This window comes from Glandiceps talaboti, chromosome 12 (assembly GCF_964340395.1).
Source record: "Glandiceps talaboti chromosome 12, keGlaTala1.1, whole genome shotgun sequence".
NCBI lineage: Eukaryota > Metazoa > Hemichordata > Enteropneusta > Spengelidae > Glandiceps > Glandiceps talaboti.
In genome coordinates, this window is record NC_135560.1 from 949,951 (window position 1) to 965,418 (window position 15,468).

At 36.3% G+C, this 15,468-nt stretch overlaps 1 protein-coding gene across 3 annotated transcripts in view; it reads right to left on the minus strand.

Annotated features, from left to right (window-relative positions):
- LOC144443172 (ubiquitin-like modifier-activating enzyme 6) overlaps window positions 1-15,468 on the minus strand; it is a 179,940-nt gene that overhangs the window by 48,715 nt on the left and 115,757 nt on the right. For all 3 annotated transcript variants that reach the window (XR_013481672.1, XM_078132550.1, XM_078132549.1), the window contains one exon: window positions 4,398-4,461. Coding sequence is in view for 2 of the 3 variants with exons in the window: in XM_078132550.1 (XP_077988676.1) it covers window positions 4,398-4,461 (64 nt within the window). In the remaining variant the exon portion in view is untranslated. The remainder of the gene's footprint in view (window positions 1-4,397; window positions 4,462-15,468) is intronic.

Sequence of the window (15,468 nt, forward strand, 5' to 3'; positions counted from 1 at the left end):
ACGGAACACGGAATCGTGTCAGTGTTACTAACTAAGTTAGCAGTTTCATTGTAGGCTGTAAGTTGTACCGGTAAAAAAAATGATCATCACATCATGTAGGAAGTACAAAAACATAGAACACGTTGTTTTCTTGCTGAATAAACTCATTGAAATAACAACATGGTCAAATTGCGTCTTCGATTTTGACAGCCATCATTGTTATGATTGAGCTTTACTTAGTTCCGTTGAATGCGGATGGCCGAGCGAACGCTGACATCCAATTTGTACAGCGTTTTTACAAAGGGAGCTCGTCAATAACCTACCGAATAATTAACTCAGAAACGTAGTTTTAAGTACTAACTGATCTAAAAATTACTGTTCAGAAAGACTACGCATCCGTACATAAATACGAAATCATGCGACAAAGATTTCAACTTTACTAATTTACTTGTTACAGTGTAGAGGCCAGCCTTACCCTTATTATACACATATCATCGTACAACTAATTTTATTGGCTATAATATTAGCTACATTTGAAAGGTCTCACTTGATTGGCTCACCCTTCGCTATTACCGTTTTCAAGAGATACCCTGCCAGAATAAAGTGCCACGTAGTACAGCAATGGCGCGAGATCGCCTGTTGGGCGACTTTCCCACCGGGTGTGCTTTTCGAAAACTACACAACACATGCTTTTATGACACGGAATCATAGAAAATCTACCCCGTTTCCAAACTAATCGTAATTTTATCGCGAATAGACAACCGGAGTTGGTCAAAATAGCAAATTAAAAATCAAATGAATTTTACTATGACCGTGAATTCATATATAGCCGGTGGTTTGAATTCTGAGCTCCCTAATATACCTATCGAAAAGTCACTATCCCGTCGGACTACCTGCAATGGGCATTTTAGTAACCTTTACTGGTCCTTACAGAAAGTTACTAGACTCGCGGGATAGCGGACTAGCGTGTATGTCGAACCCTTGCCATACGTTACAGCATAGACCCTCCTGGTTACAGTGGTAACACTCGTTCATGTTCGATTACCTTTCATAAAGAAAACACAACGAAATGGTTGAAGTGATCTTTTTTTAAATTTCTTTTCATCACAACAACAAAATCTGCGTGATCAAAAGTGTTGTAAACTAAACCAGAAAGAATCATCGGGCTGGCTAAACTTCCCGATGAACTGGAGTAAGGTCCAAGTCCAAGTAAGCCCCAATAGTACGTGAGAAAATTGTCTCAAACTAGCGATACAACTTTCAAAATATAACTTGACATGTCTTCATTTGTTAGAGTTGTACAATTCAAGACGGGTTTCACTCGAAAACAACAATTCTGTGAATAATGACACTGAACGCAGCGATTTCTCGGACGATGTTACCACTGCACTGTAACGTATGGCTGACAACGACTTGCTTCTGGGTTAGTCCCTCGTGCATCCGGGTACTTGGGATTGACGTGCATTACCACATCGGCAATTTTGACGCTGTAATATTGCCACCAATATTGATAGTACAAAAACAAAACTCCATAAATGAACCACAAAGTACTTTCCCTTTCAAAATGTGGTAATTTTAGAAAGAGTATTATCGTTTTTATTGACGACTGACTCTGTCAAAAATCGTTCCATAGCCTTCCCCCAGGGAACATGCACACCAAATATCGAAGTAATCTGGCTGTTACTTTAAGAGAAGATAGTGAAAATATGAAAGTTTGACGGACACCTATGATTCACCTATACACTCTATACTCAATACAACCTATACCTAAAGCTACGCTTTCAGCTTCAGTGGAGCTAAAAAAGTGATCATTTTATGAACATCAGTTGCCATGGTAACCAAAATAACCATATTATGTGGACTTTTGAAAAATTAGACAAAAATCTTTTAGAAATTAAAGTTCTTTGCTGTTGGCATGTATGAATTGGTGACATCTGTTGTAACACATCTCATGATTTTTGAAATTATCAGTATCAAACTTAAGCAATTCTACAAGTCTAAAATCAAGACTGTGACATTAAATTAAAAATAACAAAATATCAGTAGTCTGTGAGAATTCGCTCTAGTTTCAGTCTTTTATCACAACATATTTTTTTTTATCATAGATATGGCCACCATTTTGCCAAAACAAGCGACCTATCGGTCAGAATAGCTCCGCTGTGTTTTTTTTAAATTTTTTTTTTATTTTGGTGACATATAGAAGTGGTTCAGGTCTTCACTATGCAGTTTTGTTTTAGCGATGTAATAAAGTGGTTACTGGTTTCATATGATGTCTCACTATAACACACATTTTACACAGAAGTTGGTAATGTATTGTACTTTTATACCATAGTCACCATTTTATAACAAAAATCTACTGTTATGAAAAATTGCACAAAATCTCAGAAAAAAAATGACTGGGAAATGCACACAAGAAAAAGAAAAAAAATAGAAGATTTTGAGGTTGGCTATAAATAATTCCAGTGTCTTACAGCTTTAACCATGGAAAATTTTAATGATGAATGAAATAAACTAGGGATCTAAAATAATTTTGAGGCAATTTGAATTTGAATTTTCTAACAAATTTACCAAGTCAACAACATTCAACTTGTACTAGTTGTAGTAGATATATATAGGGAAGAAATGTATTAATCGCCATCTTAGTTTCCGTACGGCGACAATCCCAAGTACCCGGAAGAGAGTCATTCTCAGGCATATGTTACAGTGGTAACACTCGTTCATGTTCGATTACCTTTCATAAAGAAAACACAGGTTGAAGTGATCTTTTTTTAAATTTCTTTTCATCACAAAAACAAAATCTGTGTGATCAAAAGTGTTGTAAACTAAACCAGAAAGAATTATTGGACTGGCTGAACTTCCCGCTGAACTGGAGTAAGGTCCAAGCTGGCCTCGATAGTACGTGAGGAAATCGTCTCAAACTAGCGATACAACTTTCAAAATATAACTTGACATGTCTTCATTTGTTAGAGTTATACAATTCAAGACGGGTTTTCACTCGAAAAAAACAATTCTGTGAATAATGACACTCTAAATGCAGCGATTTCTCGGACGATGTTACCACTGTAACGTATGGCTGGCAACGACTTGCTTCCGGGTTAGTCCCTCGTGCATCCGGGTACTTGAGATTGTCGCCGTACGGAACTACCACATCGGTAATTTTGACGTTGTAATTTTGCCACCAAGATTGATCGTACAAAAACAAAACTCCATAAATGAACCACAAAGTACTTTCCCTTTCAAAATGTGATAATTCTAGAAAGAGTATTTTCGTTTTTATTGACGACTGACTGTCAAAAATCATCCCATACACTTCAGTTCAGGCATGCTCATAGAGCTCACTTGATCGTGAGATGCGTATACTGGAATCAACCATTCTGTAGGAGGGTGGAGAATTTGGATTTGAAGTTTACAACCCTGTTTCGAACAAATATTTGTCATTTGGGCACACAATGCGTAGAATTAAGACTACAGCACATATTACATTGCTTGTCTGACGTCAATAGTGTCTTTTGAAAAGTTGCAGTTTACCTAAAGTCTCGCGGACTGATTTCCAATATGGCGGCGGTCATAATACTCATTAACATATTCATTTTTTTTTTAAATTACAAAAAAAAAATCATAAAAAATAGAAAAGAAGACGTGCTGACTTGAAATTAACAAATCTAAGTAAGCTACCCTCTGTGCATCAACACACCAGATATCAAAGCAATCTGATAAAAGGTTTTCGAGGAGATGATGAAAATGTCATTTTCGGAATAAAAATCATAAAAAATTGAAAATGGCACAGATCAACTTGGCATGAACAAATCTGAATAGCCTTCCCCCAGGGAACATGCACACCAAATATCGAAGTATTCTGGCTGTTACTTTCGGAGAAAATGATGAAAATATAAAAGTTTGACGGACACCTATGATTCACTCTACTCTAAACCTCCTTATACCCCCTATACCTAAAGCTACGCTTTCAGCTTTCGCTGACAGCGGAGCTAAAAAGGTCAAGGGCACAAAATTAAGTGGCATACAAATGCACCCGACAGTGTTTGAATTTTTTTGTGCTAGGTTTGGTTGAAATTGAGTCATGGGTGTCAGTGACATGGTTGTCCACTGAAAAACAGATGCACACAGACAGACATGGGTCATTCCTATAGCACCCTTCAGGCTGTGCTCATTAGGGGCTAATAATATCATTATACCTCCTCAAGCTAAATTTATGAAAAGTTGCATGTTGGGGGAAATAATGGAAATTTCAAACATTTTAACACACATTTCGAGTACTGCAGACCAAATGATGTAAATCAAAGTTGTTATGAATAAATGCAGAATGAGCAGTGTATGAAATCCCAACTATTTTTAAAATGTTTTTTGTGTGAACATGTTTAACCATGTGATGTATCTGATTCACAAATGAAATTACTTACAAAGGATTCTTGCTGTCAAATTCAAGAGGTGTAGGTGGTCTCTTTGGAGATTGCCAGAATGGTGCTGAAAAAAAAAATAATAGTTGACTAAAAGTATTCATTTGGTAGTCCATCAATGAGAATAGTTCATAAATCACAATTATTATAACTAGTCCTGTATCTTAAAACCTTTTGTGTGTATACGGTATAACAATCTTATTATTAAGGTTTGTAGTTATATATATCTATTTATCATCAAACTGTAAGATGAATGGGTTATTTTATATGTGTATAGGCACATGATGTGTATATGCACAGTATGTATATGTGTGTGTGTGTGTGTGTGTGTGTGTGTGTGTGCATATGTATGTTTATATAGATGTGTATGTATGTATGTATGTATGTATGTATGTATGTATGTAGTTGTTTGGCATAAAGATCTGTATTTACCAGGAATTGGACGGTGCCCTATGGAACACATCGCGCGTTATTTAGATGCCCTTTTATGACCTCAGCCTACCTACATTAAAGATACGAACCATGCTCTTAAAGTACTTAATGGCTTCCAATTCTAACAAGGTAAGCCACGATACCTTTTGTCTATGGACGTTAAGACCTTGATACTTCCATACCACATATAGTGCTGCAGCAGGGCCCGCATTTTTTACATCAAGCACAACCAGAAAAATACCAGCATAATATATATATATCAAACTCTGCATTAGAGTCTCAGGAATATGGACATCCATGATGAAAGAGCCAAAAATTATTACAAATTAAGTTAGATAACAATATGTAACGTAGTGTAGGAAGACACAGACCAACATTTGTTTGGATAAAATCAAAATACTATGTGTTGTGTTTGTGGATCATATTAAAGTTTTAATGCGTTTGGGTTTAACACGTATATGTTTTTGAGTGCAATAGGTATGAGGCAGCACACAGGAACCATTCCCCCCCCCCCCAGGACAGCTTTAAGATGAAAATAAAGTAAGGTTTTATATATCAAACTCTGTTAGAATCTAACAAAAAAGAAAATATATATGATGACAGACCTGGAGACTAGTACCAAGAAAGTTATGACACTTTTTCTAACATGATGTAGAGGACTCGGGCGAACATTAATCTGTCCTCCGAAATCATTATTATCCCAAAAATGTGATACCACGACAAATACCGAGAATTTAGCAATGTCTAACACCATTGTTCCTTGGGTGCCTTTGACAAATCACACAATTGCCTATTGTCGATTTGCAACAACAAGCAGAAAACATAATTGTTGTCATATATAAAACTCTTTGCTTAAGTCTAGAGAATGATGAAATACATGATAATGGACTTCAGAGTAAAAAAAAAACTACTGTGTATGACTGTGACATTCCTTCACCTTCAAGGTGAAATTTCAAGGTGTTTCAAAACTTAGACAAATATAGTGATATTTGTTAGAGGATTATTAAGACATTCTTGTCTTTAAATTATAAAATGCCGTACATAAATAAATATATATATCATTATTAGCACAACAATAAAAGTGTGTTACCATGACTACTGCCAATAATATAGCAAAGTCCCATGTCCTTGCTATGAAAAGAGACAAATTGCATTGATATTGATGTGCAACTATAAATCAGAAAAATAGCTTTGTAATACAACAAACAGTAGAATTTGGGAAATGATTGATTATGTAGCTTTCAGGTGGCATTCCTTTTTTTTCTTGGCACACTGATTCATACCTTGTCGCTTTTATCTTTACACAAGATACTCTTGGTTTTCTTTATGATTTTTTAAAAATATTTGGATGTCTGATCCATTATTGTAATCTTACCAAAGTGCAGTAGTATTTGCCTGTGGATGAGGTCTTTGTTGCTAGGCATATGTATCAGTACTGTGTTATATTTGTCTACATCCCTATCCACCTTGTTGTTATCTTTGTTAATGAACACCATTGATTCACTTTTGCTATGTATGGAGTCTTAGTTGCTGGATGAATATATTGAATATATAATAATCACCATAGAAACATATTTTGTGTAGCTGTATACATGATTAATCACATCAAATCAAATTGATTTTTGAGTCCATCCCAAAAATTAGAACCTTCAATGGCGATCACAATTGCAACCTGTTTCTGTATTGTTTATGGATAACACTGACCACTGATTAACTCACTCAATGTCAATTTACAGTGAATAAAATATATTGTGGTTGTCTGATCAAAAAATAATACTCCTGTTACAACTACATGAAGTAAATTTTTATAAGAATCAGACTTGCCACTACACTGTCTACATATAATATTGACCTCTAATTATAAATGATCAATTTTAGGGAATATAATCTTTGACAATATGATGAACAACATGACCCAGTTATGCCTAGTTCAAGTTTAAGTTCTGCAACACCCTGAATAATGTCAGCTCAAAGTGAAGGGATTTCACAGTCTATTTGTAATTTGAACTGTCATTTAACTTGTAATAGTTCTAAAGTTAAGTCTATCATCATACATTTCATCATTCCTTAAACTTTAATGAAGGGTTTGATTTATGGTGACCCTGATTTTTTCAGATTGTAGTTGATCACGAACTTAGAAAATTGTCTGGGTTCTATTGTGGCACTTGACATGCAAGGAACAACGATGTGAAAATTTACTAACTTACTGGCAGTTGTTATGGAAACATGTTTTGGGGACACTAATAATATGTGTGTAGAAAACATCTTATCGATAATAAAACATAGACACACTCGATCTAAACAACAATACACTTTTTTATTCTGTACCAGTACTCAGTATATATTCGTCTCAGTCTTTCTTCATCATGTTGAAAAATGTGTTGTAACATTATTTGTGTTAGTCTCCAGGTATGTCATAATATATTTCCGTTATTCAAACAAAGAGTTTAATGTATAGAAGCCGTATTACTTATTTTCAGTTTAAAGCCACCCTGTAAAACTTTAGGTGACTGTCCAGTTTTCCATTGATGGATTACAGGAAGACAAAGTGGGAATTAGCTCAAAACACGGCCGTTGCTATGGTAACTAGCATATTGTTTGGGAATAGTCGTTCATGTATGCAAGTTGACACCTAACACAGACAAACACATATTCAACTTAAACACATTAAATTGTTAACATGGTACAAGAACCCATCACCTTAGAGGTAACTACGTCAACTCTTTTTACTTTCGACCTGTGTGTGAGAACGAAGTTCTTAGTGAAATTCAAAAACTGGACCCTGAAAAAGCCACCGGGCAAGACATGGTTTATCCAAAATTGGTGAAACATGCCGCAAATATAATTTCCGCTCCACTCACCCATGTGATTAACTGTTCACTGATCCAAGGTACCTTCCCAGATGATTTAAAAGTTGCAAAAGTGATCCCAGTCTATAAGAAGGGCTCTGCCCAAGATGTTGGTAATTATCGACCGATCTCGATCTTGCCAATTATCAGCAAAATAATTGAATCCGTTATAAATAAGCAATTACTTAACTACCTCGAAAAATATAATATTTTAATAGAAACACAGTTCGACTTTCGCAAGAAGCACAGTACAAAACCGGCTCTTGCTGATCTGGTCGCTAACATTGCTGAAAAATTGGACAAGGGATTTTTGACATTTGGAATTTTTATAGACCTTAGAAAAGCATTTGATACAATCAATCATGACATTTTGTTATGTAAATTAGAACATTATGGCATAAGGGGTTTACCACTACTCTGGTTCAAAAGCTATCTGACCAATCGTAAGCAAACTGTAAATGTCAGTGATAGTTCTTCATCATGCATGTCAATAAGTTATGGTGTTCCGCAAGGATCAATACTAGGTCCTATCTTGTCTCTAATCTATATCAATGACATTGTTAACTCCACTGGATCATTTGACTTCAGACTCTTTGCAGATGATACGAATTTATTCCAATTTATCAAGAACCAGACTAATACTGTCAATCTAAATCAGATCGATATTGATTTCAGGAAAGTCTGCGATTGGTGTAATGCGAACAAACTGACTATAAATTCCGAAAAAACGAACTACATGATAATAAAAACACCCCAGAGATCCGTCAATGTATCTGGTAGTCTGAACATTGGTAATTCTCCCATACTTGGTGTCTCTTCAACCAACTATCTGGGAGTATTCCTAGATGAACATATGACTTGGAAACCTCACATTGACAAGGTTAGAAATTCAATTGCACCAATTGTAGGGATTATTTCAAAACTCCGTCATATCGTTCCCCAATCAACACTTATCCAACTGTACAACTCCATGATCTTACCACACATATCGTATTGTATTGAAATTTGGGGCAATACCTATATGAGCTTGTTAAATCCTATCTTGAAGTTACAGAAGCAAATAGTTCACCTTATTACTTTCGCAGACTTTCACACTGCTCCTATTTTTCGTAAACTTAATATTTTAGATATTCATAAACAGAGCAAATTTAGTACCTGTATGTTTATTTTTGATTTAAAGAGTAGTCGCTTTGCGCACAGCGTTGATAATTACCTCGACATTTTACCTCATAGTTACTCAACACGACAGGCAACAAGTGACAATTTTTATACTCCAAAATTTAATCTTTCTTTGAACCATCATAGCTTCAAGTACGCTGCAACCAAACACTGGAACTCAATACCAGACTTTATCAAGAATCTCAATAAACGCCATGAATTTAAGTATCACTTGAAGAACTGGCTACTTACCAGCTAAACTTCTCTTTTCAGTGCTATTCCACTGTTATGTTATGTAGATATCATTTACTGTTAATTAATCTACCCATCGGCATATACAGCTGTTATACTTCTTATACCGTTCCACCATCTTTCACAGACGTTCACCTTTAAAAGTATTTTTCGCATTGTGTCTGAGGGTCACATTCAGACTAGTTCGAATGAACTATTTGTGATCCCCGCCAGAAATGTTCACCTTACATGTGTGTGTGTGTGTGTGTGTGTGTGTGTGTGTGTGTGTGTGTGTGTGTGTGTGTGTGTGTGTGTGTGTGTGTGTGTGTGTGTGTGTGTGTGTGTGTGTGTGTGTGTGTGTGTGTTTTCTAATCTGAATACTTTATAACATTAAGCTCTGTAAATTTATTTGTAATGTCGAGCTCTTTGTACGAGATATTGTGTCTTTTTTTTTCTGGCGAAAATAAACATTATTATTATCACATAATACCTGTATGGTAACTGAATAAATGTTACAACCAGATTTAAACTGAATGCCTTCCGTAAGGGCAAAGTTTTGAGATTGTCGTTGCTACAGACATTGTTGGAATACAACAGAACATATGCAATAAGTTATTTTTTCTCATTGATTGCTATTTGCCCATTGCTGTTAGTGATCTCCTGGCCAACCACAACATGTAATGTGAAGCTTTACAGAACGTTGTAGCATAGCACTCACCATAGAAAGAGTTTTAAAGGCCAAAAAAAAATTGTTTCTGGTCAGCACCCATCACTTAAGTACCCCCCTTCCTACGTTAATTTTTTCTTCCGTAAGCCAATTCAGTCTGTAGATGAAAGGGGAAATACAAAAGTAACTCTCCCTACATTAATTGCCACCAGTGAAGACAACTGCAAAACTAATCATGAACTAGCCTATGACATCTGCCCCACATACACACTTGCTGTAAAGTACTTAATAAAAAGAACACTAACTGCAATGATAAGTAGATTGATCAACATTTGTTGAGAATGTAAAAAAAAATAAGCGCATTGTCGAAACTATTTTTTCCTTTTTAGTGGCCTACAAAAATATGCCAATAGCTTATTAAAACTAAAAGTTACATCAATAATATTTTCAGGACAAGTGGTTTTGGTATCGCAAATGTATGTATCAAATTATATTGAATTTGAAGCGTGCATTTTTGAGATATAGCCTAATTACCGAAACCATTAATTATGTAAATTGCTCGTTAATATTCGTGGGATGTTTACTGAAACCTAATCAGTTCTTGTCACTACCCTACAGAACACATGCAATAAATTTTGTTTGAATTGAGGCAGTTGTGTTTAAGAAAATGGTGATTAAGTCTCACCACTTTAGACAACATTTCTTGTTTTTTTTTTCTTTTTGTGGCCTACCAAAAATATGCCAATAACTTATTAAAACTGAAAGTTACATTAGTAATATTTTCAGGACAGGTGCGCTTTGGTATCACAAATGTGTGTACCAAGTTATAATGAATTTGAAGCGAGCATTCTTGAGATATAGCTTGATTACCAAAAATCATTAATTATGTAAATAGTTCATTAATATTCATGTGTTTTACCAAAACCTATTCAAGTCTTACCATTACCCTATAGAATACGTCTTCAAAATTTCATTTGAATCGAGCATGCCGTTATGGAGAAAACGATGACAAGGACAGACAGACAGACAGACATACAGACAGACAGACAGACACACACACACACACACACACACACACACACACACACACACACTCACACACACACACAGACTTCCACCCACTAAATACATCTCTTCCTTACGGAAGAAAAAAGTGTTGTAACTTTCTTTGGACCAGTCTCCGAGCCTGTCATCATATAATTTCTTATTTGTTAGACACTAACAAAGAGTTTGATATAAATAAACCTGTCCTGCAAAACAATATGTGACTCTCCAGGTTTCCGTTGCTGAACTACAGGAAGACGAAATGTGATTTCGGCACAAAACATGGCCATTGCCATGGTAACATGCATATTTTCTCAGAAGAATGGGTCTTGCATGTCGGCTGATACCTGTCCCACACAAAATATATACCTGTTGAACCTAAACACATTGAATCGTTAATATGATATACGAATTAAACACATACCACTGTATGTCAACTGAACAGATGTTGGTCTTAGTCTTCCTGCAGCATGTTAGTTACAAAAAATTTGTAAATTTCTTTATATCAGTCCCCAGGTCTGTCATCATACATTTCCTTATTTGTCAGACTCTAACAATGAATTTGATATATAGAAACCTTACATTATTGTCAGAGATAAAACTGAACTGCAAAACATTAAGGCACTCTCCAGGTTTCCATTGCTGAACAACAGTGAGACAAATTGTGATATTGGATCAAAACATGATCATTACCATGGTAACATGCACATTTTCGGTGAACAATGGTTCCTGTGTGTTGCCTAATACATATCACACACAAAAACATACACATATTCAACCTAAACAATTAAAACTTTAATATGATCCACAAACACAACACATAGTATCTTTATTTTATCCCAACAAATGTTGGTTTGTGTCTTCCTACATCACGATGTTACATATTGTGCTCTAACTTAATTTGTAATAATTTTTGGCTCTGTCATCATGGATTTCCATATTCCTGAGACTCTAACAAAGAGTTTGATATATATATTATGCTGGTAATATTCCGGTTGCACTATCTTGAAAACTCTTTTCAGGCCTCTGGTGCAGCACAAATAATGAAGGTTTAGTTGCAATCGAACACTACCTTAATTTAAGACCTGTACTTGACCCCCTACCCACGTACTTCTGAGATTGGCTGAACTTGTTCTTACGTGTAATTATTTTACCTTTAATGACAGGTATTTTATGCAGAAATGCGGCGTTGATATGGGAAGTAGTCTTGGACCTAGTTATGCTTGTTTATTTATGTCTTATCAAGAACACCTTATTTTCAGCTCGTATCAAGGGACCTTACCTGATCTATATAAACGATTTATTGATGACGGTGCTGGTGCAGCTTCACTCAAACTTGAGGACCTTATGCAGTTTATTAACTACATAATGTAATTTTAATCCTTCTATTCAGTATACTTATGATATTTCTGAACTAACTATCAATTTGCTTGACATCTCCCTTAAGATTGACGGTGTTGATATAGCTGCATCTATTTACACTAAACCTACTGATTCACATTCATATTTGCAGTATGGTTCATTACATCCTAATAAGTGTAAAGATTCCATTCCCTATTCACAATTACTTTGTTTACGTCGTATTTGTAGTAGTGATTTGGATTTCAGAGAAAGGTCTGCTGAATTTTGCATGTACTTCCATGAACGTGGTTATCCAGTGTTAGTGACCAATGCAGCTTTACTTAATAAGGTGTCATCTTTGTCTAGGGAAGCTTGTATCAAATCACATGATCAGAAGAGTAACAATGATCATCCCATATTAGCTCTTACATACAATCCCTTTTCCATTAGAGTTAAGAACATTATATACCAGCATTTCAATATCTTAAGTTCTAATAGGGTTACCAATTCATTATTTTCTGAAGTACCTTTAACAGCTTGGCGTCATGATACCAGTCTTAGAATTATGGTGGTCCATACAGAACAACATGGATTGGAAGTTAATGCTAGTTCATTTCAATGCGATCGTACTCGATGTGGTACATGTCCTTTCATTATTAATACTAATCATGTTTTTGGCCCTAAGAACAGTGTGCCTGTTACAAGTAGATTTACTTGTATTAGTACTAATGTAGTGTATTGCGTTACATGCCAGAAATGTGTTTTTTTATATATAGGTTCGACTGTAAATTGCCTTGGTGATCGTTTCTTGGAACATCTCCGCCTGACCAGACAAAAGAATCATAACTATCCCGTATCTATGCATTTGATTACCAACGATCATAGTGTATCAGATATGTCTATTTCAGGAATTTGTAAGGTTTCTGGTGATGAGAAAGTATTGAGGTTGAAGGAAGAGGAAATCATTTTCCATCTCGGAACGCTAGAACCCCTTGGAATTAATAGAATATTCAAGTCATTTCCAGTCTAATAAGTTTTTTTTTAAAATTTCAGGCGTGTTTTATTGGGTTCTATTTGTTGCATGCGAATATTAGAACTTTTCACACGTATAACCGTTAATCACGCGCAGTTGTCGTTCTGTTCCATAACATTCTTTACTGGGGTGCGACTCTGTTGCTGACCCACGATTCACCTCGTCTTGTCAAAGTGGTTCAATTTTACTGTTCTTAGACTTCTCTCATCCACAAGATTCTTCGAGGAGGTGTGTAAAGATGACAGGAAACTGTTCAATGATTCTTGTGATTCTCTGTCTCCTAACTACTCTTGTGCCAGCAATTTTTGGAGTGAATGATCAGAATGACTTTGTCGCCATTGTGACGTACTCCCGTGAACATCTACTTTCACTTCGACATGGCACACCTGCTGTCGACATTGACACTGCATTTATTGAGTCTTATTGTTACAAACGGGGGACGAACAAGTAAACGAAAGGAGAGGTTCACGAGGTGGGCTTAGAAACAGACTTAAGAGATGGGGATGCAGACACCCTTTACCTGTGATTACTTTGTCAAATGTACGGTCCATAAATAACAAGATGGATGAATTTATGGCCAGGTCAGAAGCAGCAACCTGATTTGTTTGACTGAAACATGGCTAAACGAGGACATATTAGACATTGAGTTAAAGGGGTACACTGTTATAAGGGCAGATAGAGATAGAGTGCAGTCACAGAAACTGGTTGGCGGAGGTTTGTGTATTTATATTGACAATAAATGGGCCTCGCAATTTCGGGTGCATGACCAAGTATGCACCCGTGATTATGAACTTTTGACTGTATCATTCCGTCCGTATTATTTGCCACGGGAATTTGGACAGATTACCATCATACTGGTGTACGTTCCCAGACCAGATAACAACAAGGCAGCAGACAAAATTGCAGAGATTTATAACAGTGCTCTTTCTTGTTCGGTGGATCAGCCAGTGTTTATTCTGGGTGACTTCAATACGTGTGACATCTCAGGACACCTCCCAATACTACAACAATACGTCACTTGTCCCACTCGTTCGACTAGAATTCTTGACCAGTGCTTCGGTAACATTGATAACACCTATAAAGCAGTTCGTAGACCACCACTGGGGAAATCTGACCATAATGTCATTCATCTATTACCAAAGTACAGACAAAAAGTGAAATGTAGAAAACCTGTGACGAAAACAGTACCAATGTGGACTGAAGGCAGTATAGATGAACTAAGAGATTGTTTTGAAACAACGGACTGGCAAATATTCTTTGATTCCTGTAATAACCTTCACCAATTTACAGACACTATAACTTCTTATATTCAGTTTTGTGAAAGTAATATCATCATGAAAAAGTCAGTTAAAGTGTTTCCTGACAACAAGCCCTGGCTAACCAAAGATCTGAAAATGTGTTTGAATGACAAAAAGTTTGCTTTTCTTAAAGGCGACATGGTTGCGTTTAGAGAGAAAAGGAAGGAATTTAAATGTAAATTGGAAAGAGCTAAAATAGAATTTAAAGATAAGGTGGAATAGAGATTTTACACAGGGAATGCAAAACAGGCATGGGACGGGCTTAATACCATGATGGGAAGGCAAAAGCAAAAACAACATGTAATCCCTGACAACCGTGTATCCTTTGCAAATGATTTGAATCGGTTCTATGGTAGATTTGACACAGACGATTTCAGTAGTCAGTGTGACAGGGTGTGTGAAAACATTCCAGTGGGTCAACCTATACAACTGTCAGTAGTCAGTGTGACAGGGTGTGTGAAAACATTCCAGTGGGTTAACCCATACAACTGACAGTAGTCAGTGTGACAGGGTGTGTGAAAACATTCCAGTGGGTCAACCTATACAACTGACAGTAGTCAGTGTGACAGGGTGTGTGAAAACATTCCAGTGGGTCAACCTATACAACTGACAGTAGTCAGTGTGACAGGGTGTGTGAAAACATTCCAGTGGGTCAACCTATACAACTGACAGTAGTCAGTGTGACAGGGTGTGTGAAAACATTCCAGTGGGTCAACCTATACAACTGACAGTAGTCAGTGTGACAGGGTGTGTGAAAACATTCCAGTGGGTCAACCTATACAACTGTCAGTAGTCAGTGTGACAGGGTGTGTGAAAACATTCCAGTGGGTTAACCCATACAACTGACAGTAGTCAGTGTGACAGGGTGTGTGAAAACATTCCAGTGGGTTAACCCATACAACTGACAGTAGTCAGTGTGACAGGGTGTGTGAAAACATTCCAGTGGGTCAACCTATACAACTGACAGTAGTCAGTGTGACAGGGTGTGTGAAAACATTCCAGTGGGTCAACCTATACAACT